The sequence below is a fragment of the Dipodomys spectabilis genome, unplaced genomic scaffold, assembly GCF_019054845.1.
Source record: "Dipodomys spectabilis isolate Male_0828 unplaced genomic scaffold, ASM1905484v1 ptg000098l, whole genome shotgun sequence".
Lineage (NCBI taxonomy): Eukaryota > Metazoa > Chordata > Mammalia > Rodentia > Heteromyidae > Dipodomys > Dipodomys spectabilis.
This window is the reverse complement of record NW_024870775.1, coordinates 9,448,363-9,464,125: the sequence shown is the minus strand read 5'-3', so window position 1 is coordinate 9,464,125 and position 15,763 is coordinate 9,448,363. Positions and strand designations below refer to the sequence as shown.

The window sequence follows — 15,763 nt, the reverse complement described above, 5'->3', positions numbered from 1 at the left end:
CCTAAACTTAAAACAAGCTCTGACTTAAGTCACACACACAGTGGCCACAGGACTCGGCTCCCAGGCTACCTCTGCCTCCAAGTGCCTGAAATGGCTGGCTGTTCCCAGAATGAACCACCCACCCCTGAAATAAATCACTCCAAGCAACAGTAGTTTTCCAATTAAATCTTTTTTTTTTTTTATGAAAAAGATCACACAGAATTTTTGCCAACAAACAAAATTCGAAAAGAAACTTAAAAAAAAAAAGGCAAACAATAGTCCCCTCCCCCCCCAAAAAAGAAAAAAACCCAAAGTCTGGCTTTTCCTTTCCTCTAGATTGTCTGCTGGACGCCTTCGGGGTCCAGAAGGCGCAGGGCTAGTTAAGTGCTTTTGGGCCGAGCAGGGGCTGGGCTCGGGCTCCCCTTTCCCTCTCTCCTTTCTCCATCTCGGGGTGCATACAGTACACATGGGCAGGGCAGGGTGCTAAGGATTGAGGGTGGCGGTGAAGCCGGGTGCTAGACACTCACAATCTAACAGGAAATAAAAAATAATATTCTGCACGTCAGAATGTGTTTGCTTTTTTTTTCTTTTATAATTTCATAGCTATTTTTTTCACAGTTTTAAAAAGTTTATATATATTTATATATATTTATCTTTATATATATAATTAAAAAGTCGACTCCATTTAAAGGCGTATGATACAAGGACGGGTGAGTCTCTTGGTACAATAAAACTGTACAGGTAAGAGCGCCCCTCTCGTGGGAGGGGCTGGACGTGGCCGGGCGCAGGGTTCAGCACCATTTGGGGGGGGAGGGGGGTTCTTGTAGTGTGAAGGTCTGGCACCGGGTGACACTTCTGGGCTGCCCTCCCCCTGGCTTGTTCCCCAAGTCCAAGCTGTCCTGAGAGCATGGAGAAGGGCATGGCAGGCGCCCGGATGCCTGGCATAGTCATTGAGTCTGGCTGGCATTGGGGGGACCCCCAACCCATGCTGGGGGGCCCCTGGGGTAAGCTCCATGTCTGTTCAATTCCTCAGAAGTCTGCCCCCCACCACGTCAGTCTGCACAGGCAGGGGTGGAGGGGTAAGGGAGTGGGGGTGGGGTCCCGCCAAGTGTGAACAGGGTGCCCAAGGGAAGCCAGGACCTGTCCTGGCCAGGGCCACCCCGAGCCATACCTAACCCCATGGGGGCGCCGAGGGGTCGTGTGCACATGTGCACACGCGTGCATGCATACGGGCACACACATGTACACACTCGCCGGGCGTCCACATGCACACCTGGTCGGGTGTGCACGGCAGGGCCGGGCATGCTCAGCAGAGCACGGGCACGCCGTCCGTGGAGAAGATCATGCCGGTGGTGGGCTCATAGGTGCCCGCCAGGTAGTACAGGCCCTCGCCGTCCTGGTACTTCTTGGTCTTGACCATCTGCTCATACTGCTCTAGGCCCACCACTAGGCACTTGTGCGACACCGTCTGCACGTCGTTCTCGTCCACGTGTGACGACTGGTACAGGGCGCGCTGCCGTGGGAGGGGGTCATGGAGGTGGGCGTGGGGCCGAGGAGGGGGAACCCTGTCCCATCCTGAGCCACAGGGACCTGGCCCGGAGACCCAGAGAGGAGGGGTACATGGAGGCAGACAGACCAACGGAAACCAAGAGGAACTGCCAGAGAGACAGAGCAGCGAAGATCCAGAGGATCACAGCACAGGGCAGACGGGACGGAGGATAAGAATGGACAGACAGCAAGCGACCAAGAGATGCAGGCGGGGACAGCGTGGCCACTAGGTTCCTCAGTGATGGGGCCAGCATGAGCCAGGCTGAAGGGAGAAGCCACCCAGCCCCGCCCCGTGTTGCCTTCCTACCTCCATGAAGTCCTTCCTCTGGCTGGAGGCCCGCAAGGCCGTGGGGAGGCTGCGGCTAGACTTCTGGTCCCAGTGCTGGGGGTGGGAAGGGGTGACAGGGACGGGTGGGCACAGGCCCTGCCTCGCTGTGACCCCAAAGCATCCCCGGCGGTGGACACTCACCTGGCCCTCGTGGAACTGCTTGCCTGGGCTGGTCTCCTCAGGGTGGTAGAACCACTTGACACGAACCACCATGTTGTTGCCCCATGACTCCCACATGCTCTGGATGCGGCCGATGTAGGGCAGGTTGGGCCGGCCGGCTGACAGGAACACAGCACAGTCCCCGATGCGGATCATCTCCTTGCCGCGGACGATGGCCTTGTAGAAGAGCTTGCGGGCCTTGCCCTTCATCCCGCGCCGCTGAAAGGGGGAGGGGAGGGGTGCCAGTCAGCGGCCAGGCCCAGCCCAGGGAGCCGCGGCCTCCTGGAACCCAACTCCTGGCCACTGTATGCCATGCAGGGGAGTCTGCGGGGAAGGAGTGGAGTGGAGGGGAGGGGAGTGTTGTCTTGGCTCCAACTGGAGAAATCCCTTGTTAAAAGTTTGGTTCTAAGCCGGGCGCTGGTGGCTCACGCCTATAATCCTAGCTACTCAGGAGGCTGAGATCTGAGGATCGCGGTTCAAAGCCAGCCTGGGCAGGAGAGACCATGAGACTCCTATCTCCAATAAACCACCAGAAAACCGGAAGTGGCGCTGTAGCTCAAGTGGTAGAGCGCTCGCCTTGAGCTGAAGAACTGAGGGACAGCGCCCAGGCCCAGAGTTCAAGCCCCACGACTGACAAAAAAAAAAAAAAAAAAGTTTGGGTCTAGAATGTGCCCCCAAAGCTTGGATGCTAGCAGGTGACCTCACTGGCAAGCGGTGGAATCTTTAAGAGGCAGGGCCTAGTGGGAGGAAATCAATCATTGGGGCGTGAAGTATGTCATTGTGGGCATGTCCTTGGGAGGGGAGGGACCTTGGTCTTTTCCCTTCTCTTTCCCACTGAGGTGAGCAGCCTGCTCCATCTGTCTGTCTCATCAGAAACCCAAAGTAACAGACCCAAATAACCATGGACTGAAATCTCCAAAACTGAAGTAAAATTAAACCTTTTTTTCCCTTATTGGTTATGTCAAAGGTTTTTTTTTTGTTTTTGTGGGTCATGGGGTTTGAACTCTGGGCCTGGGCACTGTGTCCCTCAGCTCTTGAGCTCAAGGCAAGTACTCTACCACTTGAGCCACAGAGTCACTTCTGGTTTTCGGGTAGTTTATTGGAGGTAAGAGTCTCATGGACTTTCCTGCCCGGGCTGGCTTTGAATCGTGATCCTCAGATCTCAGTCTCCCAAGTAGCTAGGATTACAGGTGTGAGCCACCAGTGCCCGGCATGTCACAGATTTTTTTAATAGACAAAAAGCTAATCAGCACACTCCTTTTACCTCTCTGACATGTGGAGCTCTGCGATCATCAAGGGGCTCTGCAGCTAAGGGGGACTTCACCTCCCTGTCCTGGGAATTATCAGCAGGATTCTGCAGGACTCTTACTGGGACCAGCAGAGTCTGCTATTCCAGGCCTGATGGGCACACGCTCACTGCAGGCTGGCAGTGGCCCAGTACTGTCCCTAACTGGGTGCCAGCACCCTACAAAGCCAGGCTGGCTGCCTGCAACCCTCAATTGTGGGCACGGGAGTGAGATCCAGGAGAGGCAGGGCATGAGGCATAAGCTACTGCGCAGGCCCAGCTCAGCAAGTGTGGACGGAGCCCCGTGTCCCTCTGCCTCACATAGGCAGATGCTGGCGCCATTACAAAGCCAGTGTCCAGCATTCTGGGGCCAGGCAGCTGCCACTCACTGCCCAGGTCCAACTTACAGCACCTTGAGCGGTGTGAGGCTAAAATACCAAGTGCCAGTGGCTTATGCCTATGAATCCTACCTACTCAGGAGACTGAGGATCACGGAATGTCTGTAAAACCCCTATTTCCGATTAAACAACAAAAAGCCCTATGTGGAGCTGTGGCTCAAGTGGTAGAGTACCAGCTTTAGGGGAAAAAAAAAAAGGTCAGGACAGTGCCCCGGCCTTAACTCTAGCCCCAGGACTTGAACCAAAAAAAAAAAAAGGCCTTGCTCCCCAAAACAGATTGCAAGATGAAAGCTCTAGGTGCCAGGGCAAACCGGGGTAGCCACTCACACACACCATATTGGTTCATTTTACAAACCCACGTGTGGGAGTGCACTGTGAACACACACGTGAGTATGCATAAGTGTGTGGGAACAGACAGCCCTACATGGCGGGCAGGGCTCCTCTGAAGGCCAACCCCCCAACTGTCAGGGTGGATGTGGGGATCACAACCCCAGCCCTCCAGAACTGCCTTTTAGGCTCCACTGAGCTGTTAGCTGAGGGTGGGCTGGCCGAGACTGGACCCCGGGCTTCAGCTAGCAAGCCTTAGCAAGGGAGGTTCTGGGTAGGTACAGGGCTCTAAAGCCATCAGCTGCCCGCACCCCGAGTGGCTATGAGGGGAGGTCTGGCAGGGACAGCACCCTGGAGCCCGAGCCGTCACCTGGGTGGGCTTGCCGAACCACTTCCAGAGCTGCCGGGCGGGTAAGAAGGCGGCAATCTTGGGCCTGTTCTCTACAGATGGCAGGCGCTGGCGCTTGGCCAGCTCCTTGGTGGTGGGCAGGTGGACGCCCTCTCTCTTCTTGGGTCGGCTCTTGGCCCCAGCCCCAGCCTGGGCCTTGGGTGGCGAGGGCTGGGGTGGCGGGACGGGGGGCTGGGCAGCAGGTGCCTTCTTGCCCGGGGAGTGGGCCGAGGAGCGGGCCTTGTTGGCTGGCTTGGCCACCTTGGTGGGCAGGGCGGGCGGGGTGGAGGGGCTGGCTGAGGGCACAGGCGCCGCCTCGTCATCTGAGCTGCAGGATGAGTCCTCGTCTGTGGTGGAGGAGGAAGAGGAAGAGGAGGAGGAGGAAGAAGAGGACGAAGAGGAGGAGGAAGAGGAGGAGGAGGAAGAAGAGGAAGAGGAGGAGGAGGAGGAAGAGGACGAGGAGGAGGAAGATGAAGATGAGGACGAGGAGGAGGAAGAGGCTGGGGAGGAGGCTCTGGAGCTGGATGCGCTGCAGTGCCGGCCCCCGGCGCCCCGGCCCTCCTCCCCAGTTTTGTCTCCATCCTCTTCGCCCTCCGTCTCTGAGCTGCTGCCGCTGCTGCTGCTGCTGCTACTGCTGCTGCTGCTGCTGCTGCTGTTCGTCTCCGACTCCTCAGCCCCATCCTGCTCAGCCTGGGTCTTGTCTGGGCTCTTGGGAGTCTGAGGGTCCTCCAGGGGGAGCCCTGGCCCGGGCTCTTGGGTGAGGTCCCCCTCCAGGGCTTTGGGCCAGGCCGCCTTGGGCTCTCCACTGCCTGCTGCTGGGGTATAGCTGGCCAGGCTCAGCAGGCCCTTGGGCTCCTGCCAGGCCCCAGACCCCGGGTCTTCCCGCAGAAGCAGGGCCTCTTTGGCCTTCTTGCTTTTAGGGGATGTGACCCCCTCGTGATCCAGTTTGACGAGCAGCTTGGCCTCTTCCCCTGGCCTCCGGGGGCCCTTGGTGCCAGACTCCTCGGTAGCACGAGTCTTTTTGGGCTTTGGGCGGGTGGCGGGCATGGTAACCAGCGGAGCCGGGGCCAGGGCTGCGGCAGGTGCCGGCAGCTCTCCAAAGGGCTCAGGAGCTGGGCAGCTGGCAAAGGTGGGCGGAGCAGGGCTGGGCTGCGGAGGTGGTGGGCGAGCCTTCGGGGCCTTGGCCCGCTTGTCCACAGGTTCTGGGGCACTCTTCTTGGAGCTTGGGGTGTTGATTGGCTCCAGGGCCAAGGGCGTGCTGGGGCCTTCTTCCTTGGGAGTCCCCTCCTCCAGGGCAGCCGCTCTGTCTAGAAGAGAGAAGAGGACAGATGGCTGGCAGGGCCGTCCTGGTGGAAAAGAAGCTGGGAAAGCTCTGGTTGTAGACAGGTGTGGTGATTCACACCTTTAATCCTAGCTACTTGGGAGGCAGAGATAGGATTGTGGTTTGAGGCGAGCCAAGGCCAAATCATGCTCAAGTAGTTGACTGCGAGTTCAATCCCCAGAAGAAAGCCCTGATGACCCCCTGGTGGGATTTGGGTGTTGTGCTGTGTGGGGGCTTAGCAGCTCTGCTGTAGCAGCCATCCCATATATACTGGCCCCCAAGTAGGTGCTGCAATGGTTCTGGCACCTTTCTCTGGATTCCTGAGTGACTCACGGTGCCAAACCCCAGCTCTAGCCTGCAGCTCTGCTCGCCTCCCTGGGCAGCCAGAGCAGAAGCGGCCAGTGGGATGCAGCTCCACAGAGATGGGGGCTGATCACCTGAACGCCCCAGGCCTGGGCCAGCTCACCACTCTTGGCCTTGGCACTGGGTTTCCGCCCGCGCCCTCGCGCCTTAGCTCCTGGCTCCTCCGAGCCCGTCCCGGCGCCCTCTTTGGCCTCCCTGGTGTCCTTGCTGGTTTTGCGGCTGCGGCGCTTGGCGCTGGGCACCAGAAGGGCAGGGGAGGGCTCCGCACCTGCAGGGGGAGCACAGGGCAGACAGCTCAGGCCCAAGTTTCCCAGGCCCAGCTCCCAGGCCAGCATCCAGAATGGGAACTTGGAGCTGTGCATCCCAGGGGGGCCACAGAACCTGGATGATGGCTACTGCAGCTGGGAAGCTGAACAGCTGGATGCAGGGGCCGGCCTGAGCTCAGCGGTCCACTTAGGAAGTGCACAAGACTGAGTATGTTATTAGTCAGGCACAATGTAGGCCATGCTGGCTCTGCTTCTGGAGACTCATTAACCTTTGGGCCCCAGGTGCACCACTTGGGCAAAGGGGACAGCAGTTCCATCCTCACAGGTCATGTCAAGAAGGCCATGCCAGGGGCTGGGAAGGTGGCTCAGTGATAGAGCGCTTGCCTTGAATGCATGAGGCCCTGGGTTCGATTCCTCAGCACCACATAAGCAAAAAGAAAAAAGCCCGAAGTGGCGCTGTGGCTCAAGTGGTAGAGTGCTAGCCTTGAGCTGAAGAGCTGAGGGACAGCGCCCAGGCCCAGAGTTCAGGCCCCATGACCTGACCAAAAAAAAAAAAAGAAGGCCATGCCATGCAAAACTTGAAGCTGTGTCCTGTGCATGTATAGCTAAGCACTTGACCACATCCCAGCCCTTTACAAATAACACTTGACTAAGGGCAGGCATGGTCATGGATGCCTGTAATCCCAGCTACAAGGGAGGCAGAGAAATTACCTCCCAGGCCAAGTTAGTGAGACCGCATCTCAAAAACAAGCTAGGCATGGTGGTATACACCTTGACATTCCAGCTATGTAAGGGAGAGGAGGTAGGTCATAGGCTGGTCCAGGCAAAAATGTGAGATTGTGTGAAAAATAACTAACACAGGACTGGAGGCATGGCTTAAGTGGTAAAGCACCTATCTGGCAAATGCAAGTCCTGAGTCCAAACCCCAATTATAATACAATAAAACTTTAGTAACATTGGGTAGCCTCCCTTGGCCCACACCAGCTGGGCCTGTGGCTACCCTCAAGGATCACTGAGAGCCCCCAAAGCTGATACTCCAGACTGCTATGGGCTTCCTGTCCATGCTCTACTGTCTCCTGTGGGTTCTGATGCAAACAGCACAATCAAGAACCCAGAAGCAGGGGAGGGCATCAGGTGACCAAGCGGTCAGCCAGCCAGCTGTGCGACCCCATGACTCACACTGGATCTTGTAGTCTGGCGGCAGGAGGCGGATGTGGGAGAGTGGGATCCTGCCCGTGTCTCCGTCATCAAACTCTACGGTGATCAGGTCTCCGTCATCTTCCAGGTCCAGCAACCCTGTGGAAGAAGGCAGGTCAGAGGGGACAGGCCACCAGCCCGTGACCAAGCCACAGTGACAGTGCACGGATCTGAACACACAGTAGGGCAGAGGTGGATGGGGGCTACCCAGGCCTGGGGTGCAAGGCTGGCTCGGCTCTCCCACTTCTAGCTGAGACCTGGGGTGCTGGAAATGGCATACCCCTCTCTGCTCAAGCCTAAGCCCGCCCAGCACAGCGTCAGGTACCACAGGCTGTCAGTTCTGACGGGGGGGGGGGGGGGGGGGAGAGGAGGAGGAGGAGGAGGAGGAGGAGGAGGAGGAGGAGGAGGAGGAGGAGGAGGAGGAGGAGGAGGAGGAGGAGGAGGGACAGAGTCTGGATCGACACACTGGAACTAACTTGGGCCGTGGCCTTGCTGTTTTGTCCTATTCCTGGCCGTATCAACAAAGACGCCACCAAGGGGACCCCAACACTGCACAGTGTCAGGTGGAGTAGCATGAACCTGGAGGGCTGTTGAGCTCTGGGCTGAGCATAGGGAGAAGGAGCTGGCTCCCCCACAGCCAAGGTAAACGGGGACCCCACTCCTGTGTGCACATGTAAGCCTATGTCCCCTAAGGAAGTGACTGAGGGGAGGGGTCCCCCATATATAGCGCCCCTGCCACAGGTGGTCACAGGGCTGTGCACTGCGCCGTACTCCCAGGGGCCTGTCAAGGTCGCTCCAGTGCCCACCACACATGCCAGGATGGCCGGCAGCAAAAGAAACATTCAGTGCAGAACTGACATGCACTGAAGACAGACGCAGAAGTCTGGGTAAAGGGAAAGTCCTTGGGGAGATTTTGCCATGTGTTGATGGAGTGAAAACACTTCCCTCTTAAGGAATGAAGAAAGGAAGTCTTGGGGATTTTTAAGAAAATGATAGTAGAAACTTTACAAATTCGCAGGGTGTGGTTGACACATGCCTGTAAAGATACTTGGAAGGGCAAGATGGGAGAGTTGAGTTTGTGATCAGCCTGGGATATACATCAAGGAAAAGGAAAAGAAAAAAGAAAGGGAAAGAGGAAAGAGGGAAGGGGGTGGAAAGGGGGAGGGGGAAGGGGTAGAAGGGAGGGGAAGGATAAAGGGAAGGGAAGGGAAGGGAGGGGAGGGGACAGGAAGGGAAGGGAGAAGAGAGGAGAGGGGAGGAGAGGGGAGGGGAGGGGAGGGGAGGGGAGGGGAGGGGAGGGAAGGGAAGGGAAGGGAAGGGAAGGGAGGGGGGAAAGGAAAAGGAAAGAGAGAAAGGGAGGGAAGGAGAGAGAGAAAATTTCAGATCTACGTGTAAGAGAAGTTCCCGAATGTTTCCAGAGACACAAAAATCAAAGATTTGAGAGTGAGAATGGAAGTGAACGTCTCCAACATTAGAAGGTGAATAAGGCTGAAGTGACAACAGGATGAAGTGTGAGAGAAAATGATCTCTAATTGAGAATTTATACCCTCAACTGCCTCTAAAGAATAAAGGTAAGACAGAAGCTGGTAGCTCATGCCTATAATCCTAGCTACTAAAGAGGCTGAGATCTGAGGATTACGGTTCAAAGCCAGCCAGTCCATGAGACTCTTATCTCCAATAAACCACCAGAAAACCAGAAGTGGTGCTGTGGCTCAAGTGGTAGAGTGCTCGCCTTGAGCTGAGGGGACAGTGCCCTGGTCCAGAGTTCAAGCCCCACGACCAACCAAAAAAAAAAAAAAAAAAGCTCAAGTTAGGGGCTAGGAATGTGACTTAGTGGTAGAGTGCTTACCTATTTGATTCCTCAGTACCACATACACAGAAAAAGCCAGTAGTGGTGCTGTGGCTCAAGTGGTAGAGGGCTAGCCTTGAGCAAAAGCAGCTCAGGCTGATGAGCACAGCTTGAAGAGCAGCTACCTCTCCTCCCCTCCCAGGACAGCCAAGATCCAGGAGACTACAATCCTAGAGAAAAATCTGTCCCATTAACAAGACTGACTGATAGATGGGAAACACATCATTCCAGCTGAACATCTTAAGGCTTGGACTGAGGCAGACACCTACAGACCGGATGCTGTAGGCAACCTTAACTTCAGCCTCACCACAGTAACTAAGACTTCGGTGTGGACACTTGGAGTGCTAGCCATTCTCTAGACAGGATGTGCTGAAATGTACAAGTACCTTCCTACTCAGCAGGACCACAGTCCTGCCGCTGTGGGCAAGCAAGTAAATAGACTGTTTCTGGATCTGGCCATTCAAAAAAAAAAAACAAAAACCCTGTCACTTCATTATGTGAGTCAGCCAAAGTCTAAGAGTGAGGCAGTTAAGAGTCCATCTGAAGGGGCTGGGAAGGTGGCTCAGTGGTAGAGTGCTTGCCCTGCATGCATGAGGCCCTGGGTTCAATTCCTCAGCACCACATAAGCAAAAAAGAAAAAAAAAAAGCTGGAAGAGTCCATCTGGAATGCATTCACTTAGACCCAAGGGCATGCCGGGAAGGAAGCATCTCACCTCGGACCACAGTGCCTGGGTACAGGCAGCGGTACTGCTGGCTCCAGTAGGCGGCAATCCTGGTCCCTTGTGGCAGGTAGCGCGTTGAGGCTGGCCGCACGTCAATGATCTGGGGGAATGTGAGACTGAGCCCAGGTGGTGGCCAGGAACAAAGCCATGCCCATCCCCACTCCCCAGCCCCCCCCCCATTCTTCCTCCCCTGCCCCCCCTCACCGCTTCCTGTAGCAGCTGCTCCAGGCAATAGATGTGGGGTCGGTTCCCTCGTTCACCCTCCACCACCACACGGTATCTGCAGGGAACCAATGTGTGAGCAGAGAGACACCAACTCAGCATTGTTAGCATAGTCCCTGGTGCCCTGGAGCATGGCCTCCAGATCTTGAGGCCACAGACTTGCTATGTAAATACAGGCAAATTCTTTTTTTTAACTGGTCCTGGGGCTTGAACTCAGGGCCTGGGCACTGTCCTTAAACCACTTGAGCCACAGGCTCTACCAGTTGAGCCAAAGTGCCACTTCCAGCTTTTTCTGAGTAGTTTATTGGAGATCTGAGTCTCATAGACATTTCTGCCCAGGCTGGCTTTGAACCATGATCCTCAGATCTCAGCCTCCTGAGTGGCTAGGATTACAGATATGAGCCACCAAGTGCCCGGCAGTAGGGGCAAATTCTCTCTCCTCCTGGCCTCAGTTTCCTCAGCTGCAAAATGAGGGGTCACAGAGCCTGCTGGGCTGGGGGGCTGCCTGTGCTCTCCTCCCCCCATCCCCCCCACCCCCGGCCCAGAGCAGCGTGGGACTCACATGTCCGGGGAGTGCACGGTGTGCACGTGGCCCGCGTACAACAGCTTGTCGTCCATGGGGATGAGCACGCGCAGTCCGTCCTTCAGCTCGTCCTTGTCGATGATGCAGGAACGTGGTGCTGGGAGGAGAGGGGGAAGCGAGGCCGGGCTCAGCGCAGGGCACCAGGGAGACCTTCCTTCCTCACAGTCCCGCCTGGTGGCCCCCAGCCTACCTCTAGAACAGAGCACCAGGAGCCTGATGGCTCCCCAACGTTGCCCAAACCGAAGTGCACACCTGGGAAGGGTGTGAGTGTGGCAGCCTCCTCGGCCCCTCCCAGATGGCCCGAGATCACAGCGCTCCTCACCCAGTGCCCAGCACGAGTGAGGATCCTCAACATCCCGTCCCCACCCTCACAACCCAGGGCAAGACGTCTTCCTCATCCAGTGCCTCCCTTCCCTCCCTGTTTGGCACCTCTCTCTTTCCCTTTTTCTTTCTGCAGTCCTGGGGCTTGACCTGGGCCCATCTGTCCCTGATTTTTGCTCAAGACTAGTATTCTACCACTTGAGCTATAGCTCCACCTTTATTTTTTTTGGGGGGGGGGTGTGATTAATTGGGACATAAATAAAGAGTCTCATGGACTTTCCTGCCAGGCTGGCTTTGAACCTTGATCCTCAGATCTCAGCCTTCTGAGTAGCTAGGATTACAGGCGTGAGACTCAGTCACCCAGCTCAATTTTCCTTTTTTTTTTGGCAGGGAGGGGGGAGGTGGTACTTAGATTTGAACTCGGCTTCATGATTATGAGGCAGGTGTGCCGTATTAGTTGAGCCATGTTCCCAGCCCTTTTTGGCTTTACTTACCTCTCAAATAGTGTCTCATTTTTTTTTTTTTTTGGTCAGTCGTGGGGCCCGAACTCTGGGCCTAGGCGCTGTCCCTCAGCTCTTTAGCTCAAGGCTAGAGCTCTATCAATTGAGCCACAGCACCACTTCTGGCTTTTTCTGATATACAGTACTGAGGAATCGAACCCAGGGCCTCATGCATGCAAGGCAAACGCTCTACCACCGAGCCACCTTCCCAGCCCAGTGTCTCACTTTTTGTTCATGATCCTTCTCACTGTGCTTCCCTTATAGCTGGAATTTCAGACACACAACACTACCATACCCAGCTTGTTTGCTGGGATGGGGTCTTGAATTCATCCCTAAGGGTGACCTCAAACCTTCATCCTTCTATCTCTACCTTTCAAGTAGTCTGGATTACAGGCATGAGCCACCTTGCCTACTCAGACCACTCACACCCCATCCCCCAGAATCCAGCAGGCCTTTCGCTCAGTCTGTCATTATGATATGTTACAAAGAGACCGAGACAGTTGTGGGGTCTGGGAATGAGGGATCCCCTTCTGCATCCTTGCTTGCACCATGCTTGATGCCAGGCACTTACTTTGACTAAGGGAAAAGCGGCAGACGCTAGTCATACAGGGAAGGGCAGGCAGAGGTGGGCTTCCAGGTCCTTGTTCCTCTCCCCCTCCTCAAGCCCTGTGCAGCCTGAGACCACTGAATGCTAAGTCAGTGGGGGCACTACCTGACTCAGACAGTAGGTCACCGCGGCCTGGACCCCTCACCCCCCCATCGCCTGGAGAAACAGCCCAGGCACCTGCACCCTGCAGACGCCAAAGTTTTGTGGCAGTGGTTGGCTGCTTGCCCTCAGAGCTGCCCTGCCTCCGCCCTGTTCTTAGCACCACTCCTCCACCTGATCTTTCTGGGATCATCTCTAGCACCCCAAAGTCAGGCCATCAAAGCCCAATGTGTGGTCTCTCCATCCCCAGGACCACAGTTTTAGGAACCCCCAATGTTGGCCTGAAACCATACTCAGCCTCAACCCTGCCTCTCCCCATGTTGTTCTACCATAGCCCCAGCTCACAGCCAGCCAGGTCGGAGAGTGGTGGGCTGGATTCCTCGCCTGCCCCCCAGGACCTCCACCAGCATGATGATATCATCCCCTCCACCCCTACAGCCCGGGAGAGCTGCTCAAATTGCTCCTCAACAGGGCCCAGGGATCTGTGGTGATTTGCTCTTTCACTGTTCCCTCAACCCCACCCCACCTGCCCTTAGCTTTACTAAGCCAGAGCTAAACTGAACTCTTTTCTGTTGGCTAAAGGTGCCCCGCTCCTGGCCAGCCCAAGGACCTTACACACTGCTGTCATTTGCCTAAGTCTCAGGCCTGGGCTGAGATCTACCCTCCCCCTAAGACCCCCTGCAGCCCCTCCCAGCACACATGGCCCCACTCACCTGGAGTCAGGGGCCGCTCCACAGCCCCACCATGTGGCAAGTGTTCATCCTCAGAGAAGCTCGAGTCCTGGTTGGGTTCAAAGTCCTCCTCTGCGGCCATGCACTCCATCAGCTTGCTCACGGCCCCGCCTTTGCCCCGGTTCTAGCCACAAAACACAGCACACAGAGAGCTGAGGATGAAGTAGGGGACCTGCCCAACCCAGAGCCATGGTCGGGCCAGCCAGGCTGCAGTGGTATCTGCTGAGTGCACAGTGGCCAGGGCTGAAAGTACTCAGCTGAGCGCTCCATCCATGGTGCTGTCATCACAGCAGACATCGGGGTTTCTTTCTTGGGGGAAACTGAGGCAACAGCTCAGCCGTGTGTGATGCATTTGAGGGAATGGCTCCCTCGATTCCCCAAAGGAACACTTGTCCCTGTGGCAGGACAGGCCTTGAGCTGCTGGGCGGGTTGTTGGTCTCCCTTATTTGCCAATGTGGGTGTCAGCTCAGATGGGGGCTATGGTCAATGACAGACAGCACATAGAGCCTCTTGGGCTCATCGCCCTATCTCTACCTCCAGGAGACACTGGGGGGGTGGGCTTCGGGGTCAATACCCCTTACCCTGGGGACACCTGGGCCCAGACTCCTCCCACACCCCTTGGGGCCTCACCTCCTTCTTCGTCTCCTTCCCCTTAGGCTTGGCCTTGCTTCTCCTGGCGGTCACCAAGGCCCCAGCGTGTGGGGCTCTGGCCTCGGGAGGCAGGGCAGGAACCCGGGGGGCTGGCAGTGAGGCGGCTGGCCCGGCCTCTTTGCCTTTCTTCTTCTGCAGGAACAGTAAGTAGAGCTCTCAGAAGGCACCAAGGGTCCAGGCCCTGCTCCTCCCCCCGCCCCCCCTCCAGGTCCAGACAGCCTGAGCACGCCATACCAAACAGAAGAACGAGGCCCTTGGTGCCCTTGAAATGTTCTTGTCTTTTTTTTCATTTTTTTTTTTTGGGGGGGGGGGTGTTTTTTACTGCTGGTGGAGGCTTGGACCCAAGGCCTGGGCGCTGTCCTCAAGCATTTTTGCTCAAGGCTAACACTCTACCACTTGAAACACAGCTCCACTTTGGCTTTTTTTTTTTTAATTAGAGGTAAGAATCTCATGGAACTTTCCTGTCAGGGCTAGCTCTGAACCTCAATCCTCAGATCTGAGCCTCCTGAGTAGCTAGGCATGAGCCATGGATGCCCAATGTGTTTTGGTTTTTACTCTCCATTTTTTTTTCCTCTTTTGCCTCACTCAGGGTCTTGTGCTTGCTTGGCAAATGGCTCTGCCACCAGCCATGCCCCCACCGAGCCCCCCCGCACTAGCCTCTCCATTATTTTAATACTTTATTTTCCTTGTTGCTTCTGTCGCATAGCATGGTGCATATGCATTCCTCTCAAACAAGTCTCCACATCCTGATATGCCCTTCCAGAACATTCCATGAGGTAAACACGAAGGTCATGAATACATATTTATATACATGTTTTGGTTTGTGGGTTTTTTGTTTTTTTTTGGTCGGTCATGGGCCTGAACTCTGGGCCTGGGTGCTGTCCTGAGTTCTTCAGCTCAAGGCTAGCGCTCTACCACTTGAGCCACAGCGCCACTTCCAACTTTTTCCGCTTATCTGGTGCTGAGGAATCGAACCCAGGGCCTCATGCATGCAAGGCAAGCACTCTACCACTGGGCTACCTTCCCAGCCCGTTTGTGGGTTTTTAATCAGTGTTGGGGCTGGAACTCAGGGTGTTATGCATACTACACAAGTGCTCTACCACTGAGCTGCGCCCCCAGCTGAGTGTTTTGTGTTTTTAAACACAGGTCCAGAAATCCTGCTTTGAGCCAGGTATGGTGGTCCACGCCTGTAATCCCAGCACTTGGAAGATGGAGGTAGGAGGATCAAGAGAAGATGAAGGAGGGAGGGGAATGAAGAAAAGGGAGTCCTGTCATGGCTAGTGCGCAGAGGTGGCTCTGTTGTTGCTATGTAGCAGTGTGACTGTGTCATGTGAGCATCCCCAGAAATGGGCCTGCTGACGCCTTTTCAAATGATGTCCCCACCCCAGCCGGGCCTTGCTGTCTAGCCACTCCTGCCCATGCTGATGCCAGAGCCACACCATCCCCAGCACCTCAGAGGTACCCTACTTGGGAACAAACAAGTATTCCTTTGCCTATGGGTGTGGAAGGCAGCCCAAAGCTTCACACATGGCCCTGCCAGCGAGCAAAGATCTGGAAACCAACTACAGGCCACCAATCAGAAAGCCCGCATACAGCTGTGGGGCACAGTGCCACCCCGCCCAGCAGAGAAGATGGGCCCCGGCCTGGGTTCTTCCAAGGAAAGACGGTGACAGAGAGAGAGGCAGGGAGGGAGAGGGAGGAGGGAAGAAAGAAAAGGGAGGAAAGAAAAAAAAAGGGAGAGGGAGGAAACAGACGAGAAGGAAAGACAGAGAAGGAAGGAGCAGGGAAGACAGAGGGAAGGAGGGAGAAGTAGCAGTGCGGGATGGGGGGGCCTGACTCTGGGCTTTAACTCAGTGGCTGAGCACAATCATCATCATCATCATCTCACTGTGCCACACCAGGGACCTGTAGCTTCCCCA

The 15,763-nt window shown here is 55.9% G+C and overlaps 1 protein-coding gene across 1 annotated transcript in view; it reads right to left on the bottom strand.

The window, feature by feature from the left end:
* Positions 1 to 150: 150 nt before the first annotated feature.
* Tnrc18 (trinucleotide repeat containing 18) overlaps positions 151 to 15,763 on the bottom strand; it is an 80,108-nt gene continuing 64,495 nt past the window's right edge. Inside the window, 11 exon segments of the mRNA XM_042686583.1 lie at positions 151 to 1,492; positions 1,835 to 1,909; positions 1,997 to 2,233; positions 4,395 to 5,719; positions 6,200 to 6,364; positions 7,542 to 7,658; positions 10,122 to 10,230; positions 10,335 to 10,410; positions 10,915 to 11,032; positions 13,176 to 13,317; positions 13,824 to 13,976. Coding sequence (XP_042542517.1) covers positions 1,286 to 1,492; positions 1,835 to 1,909; positions 1,997 to 2,233; positions 4,395 to 5,719; positions 6,200 to 6,364; positions 7,542 to 7,658; positions 10,122 to 10,230; positions 10,335 to 10,410; positions 10,915 to 11,032; positions 13,176 to 13,317; positions 13,824 to 13,976 — 2,724 coding nt within the window. The 3' untranslated portion in view covers positions 151 to 1,285.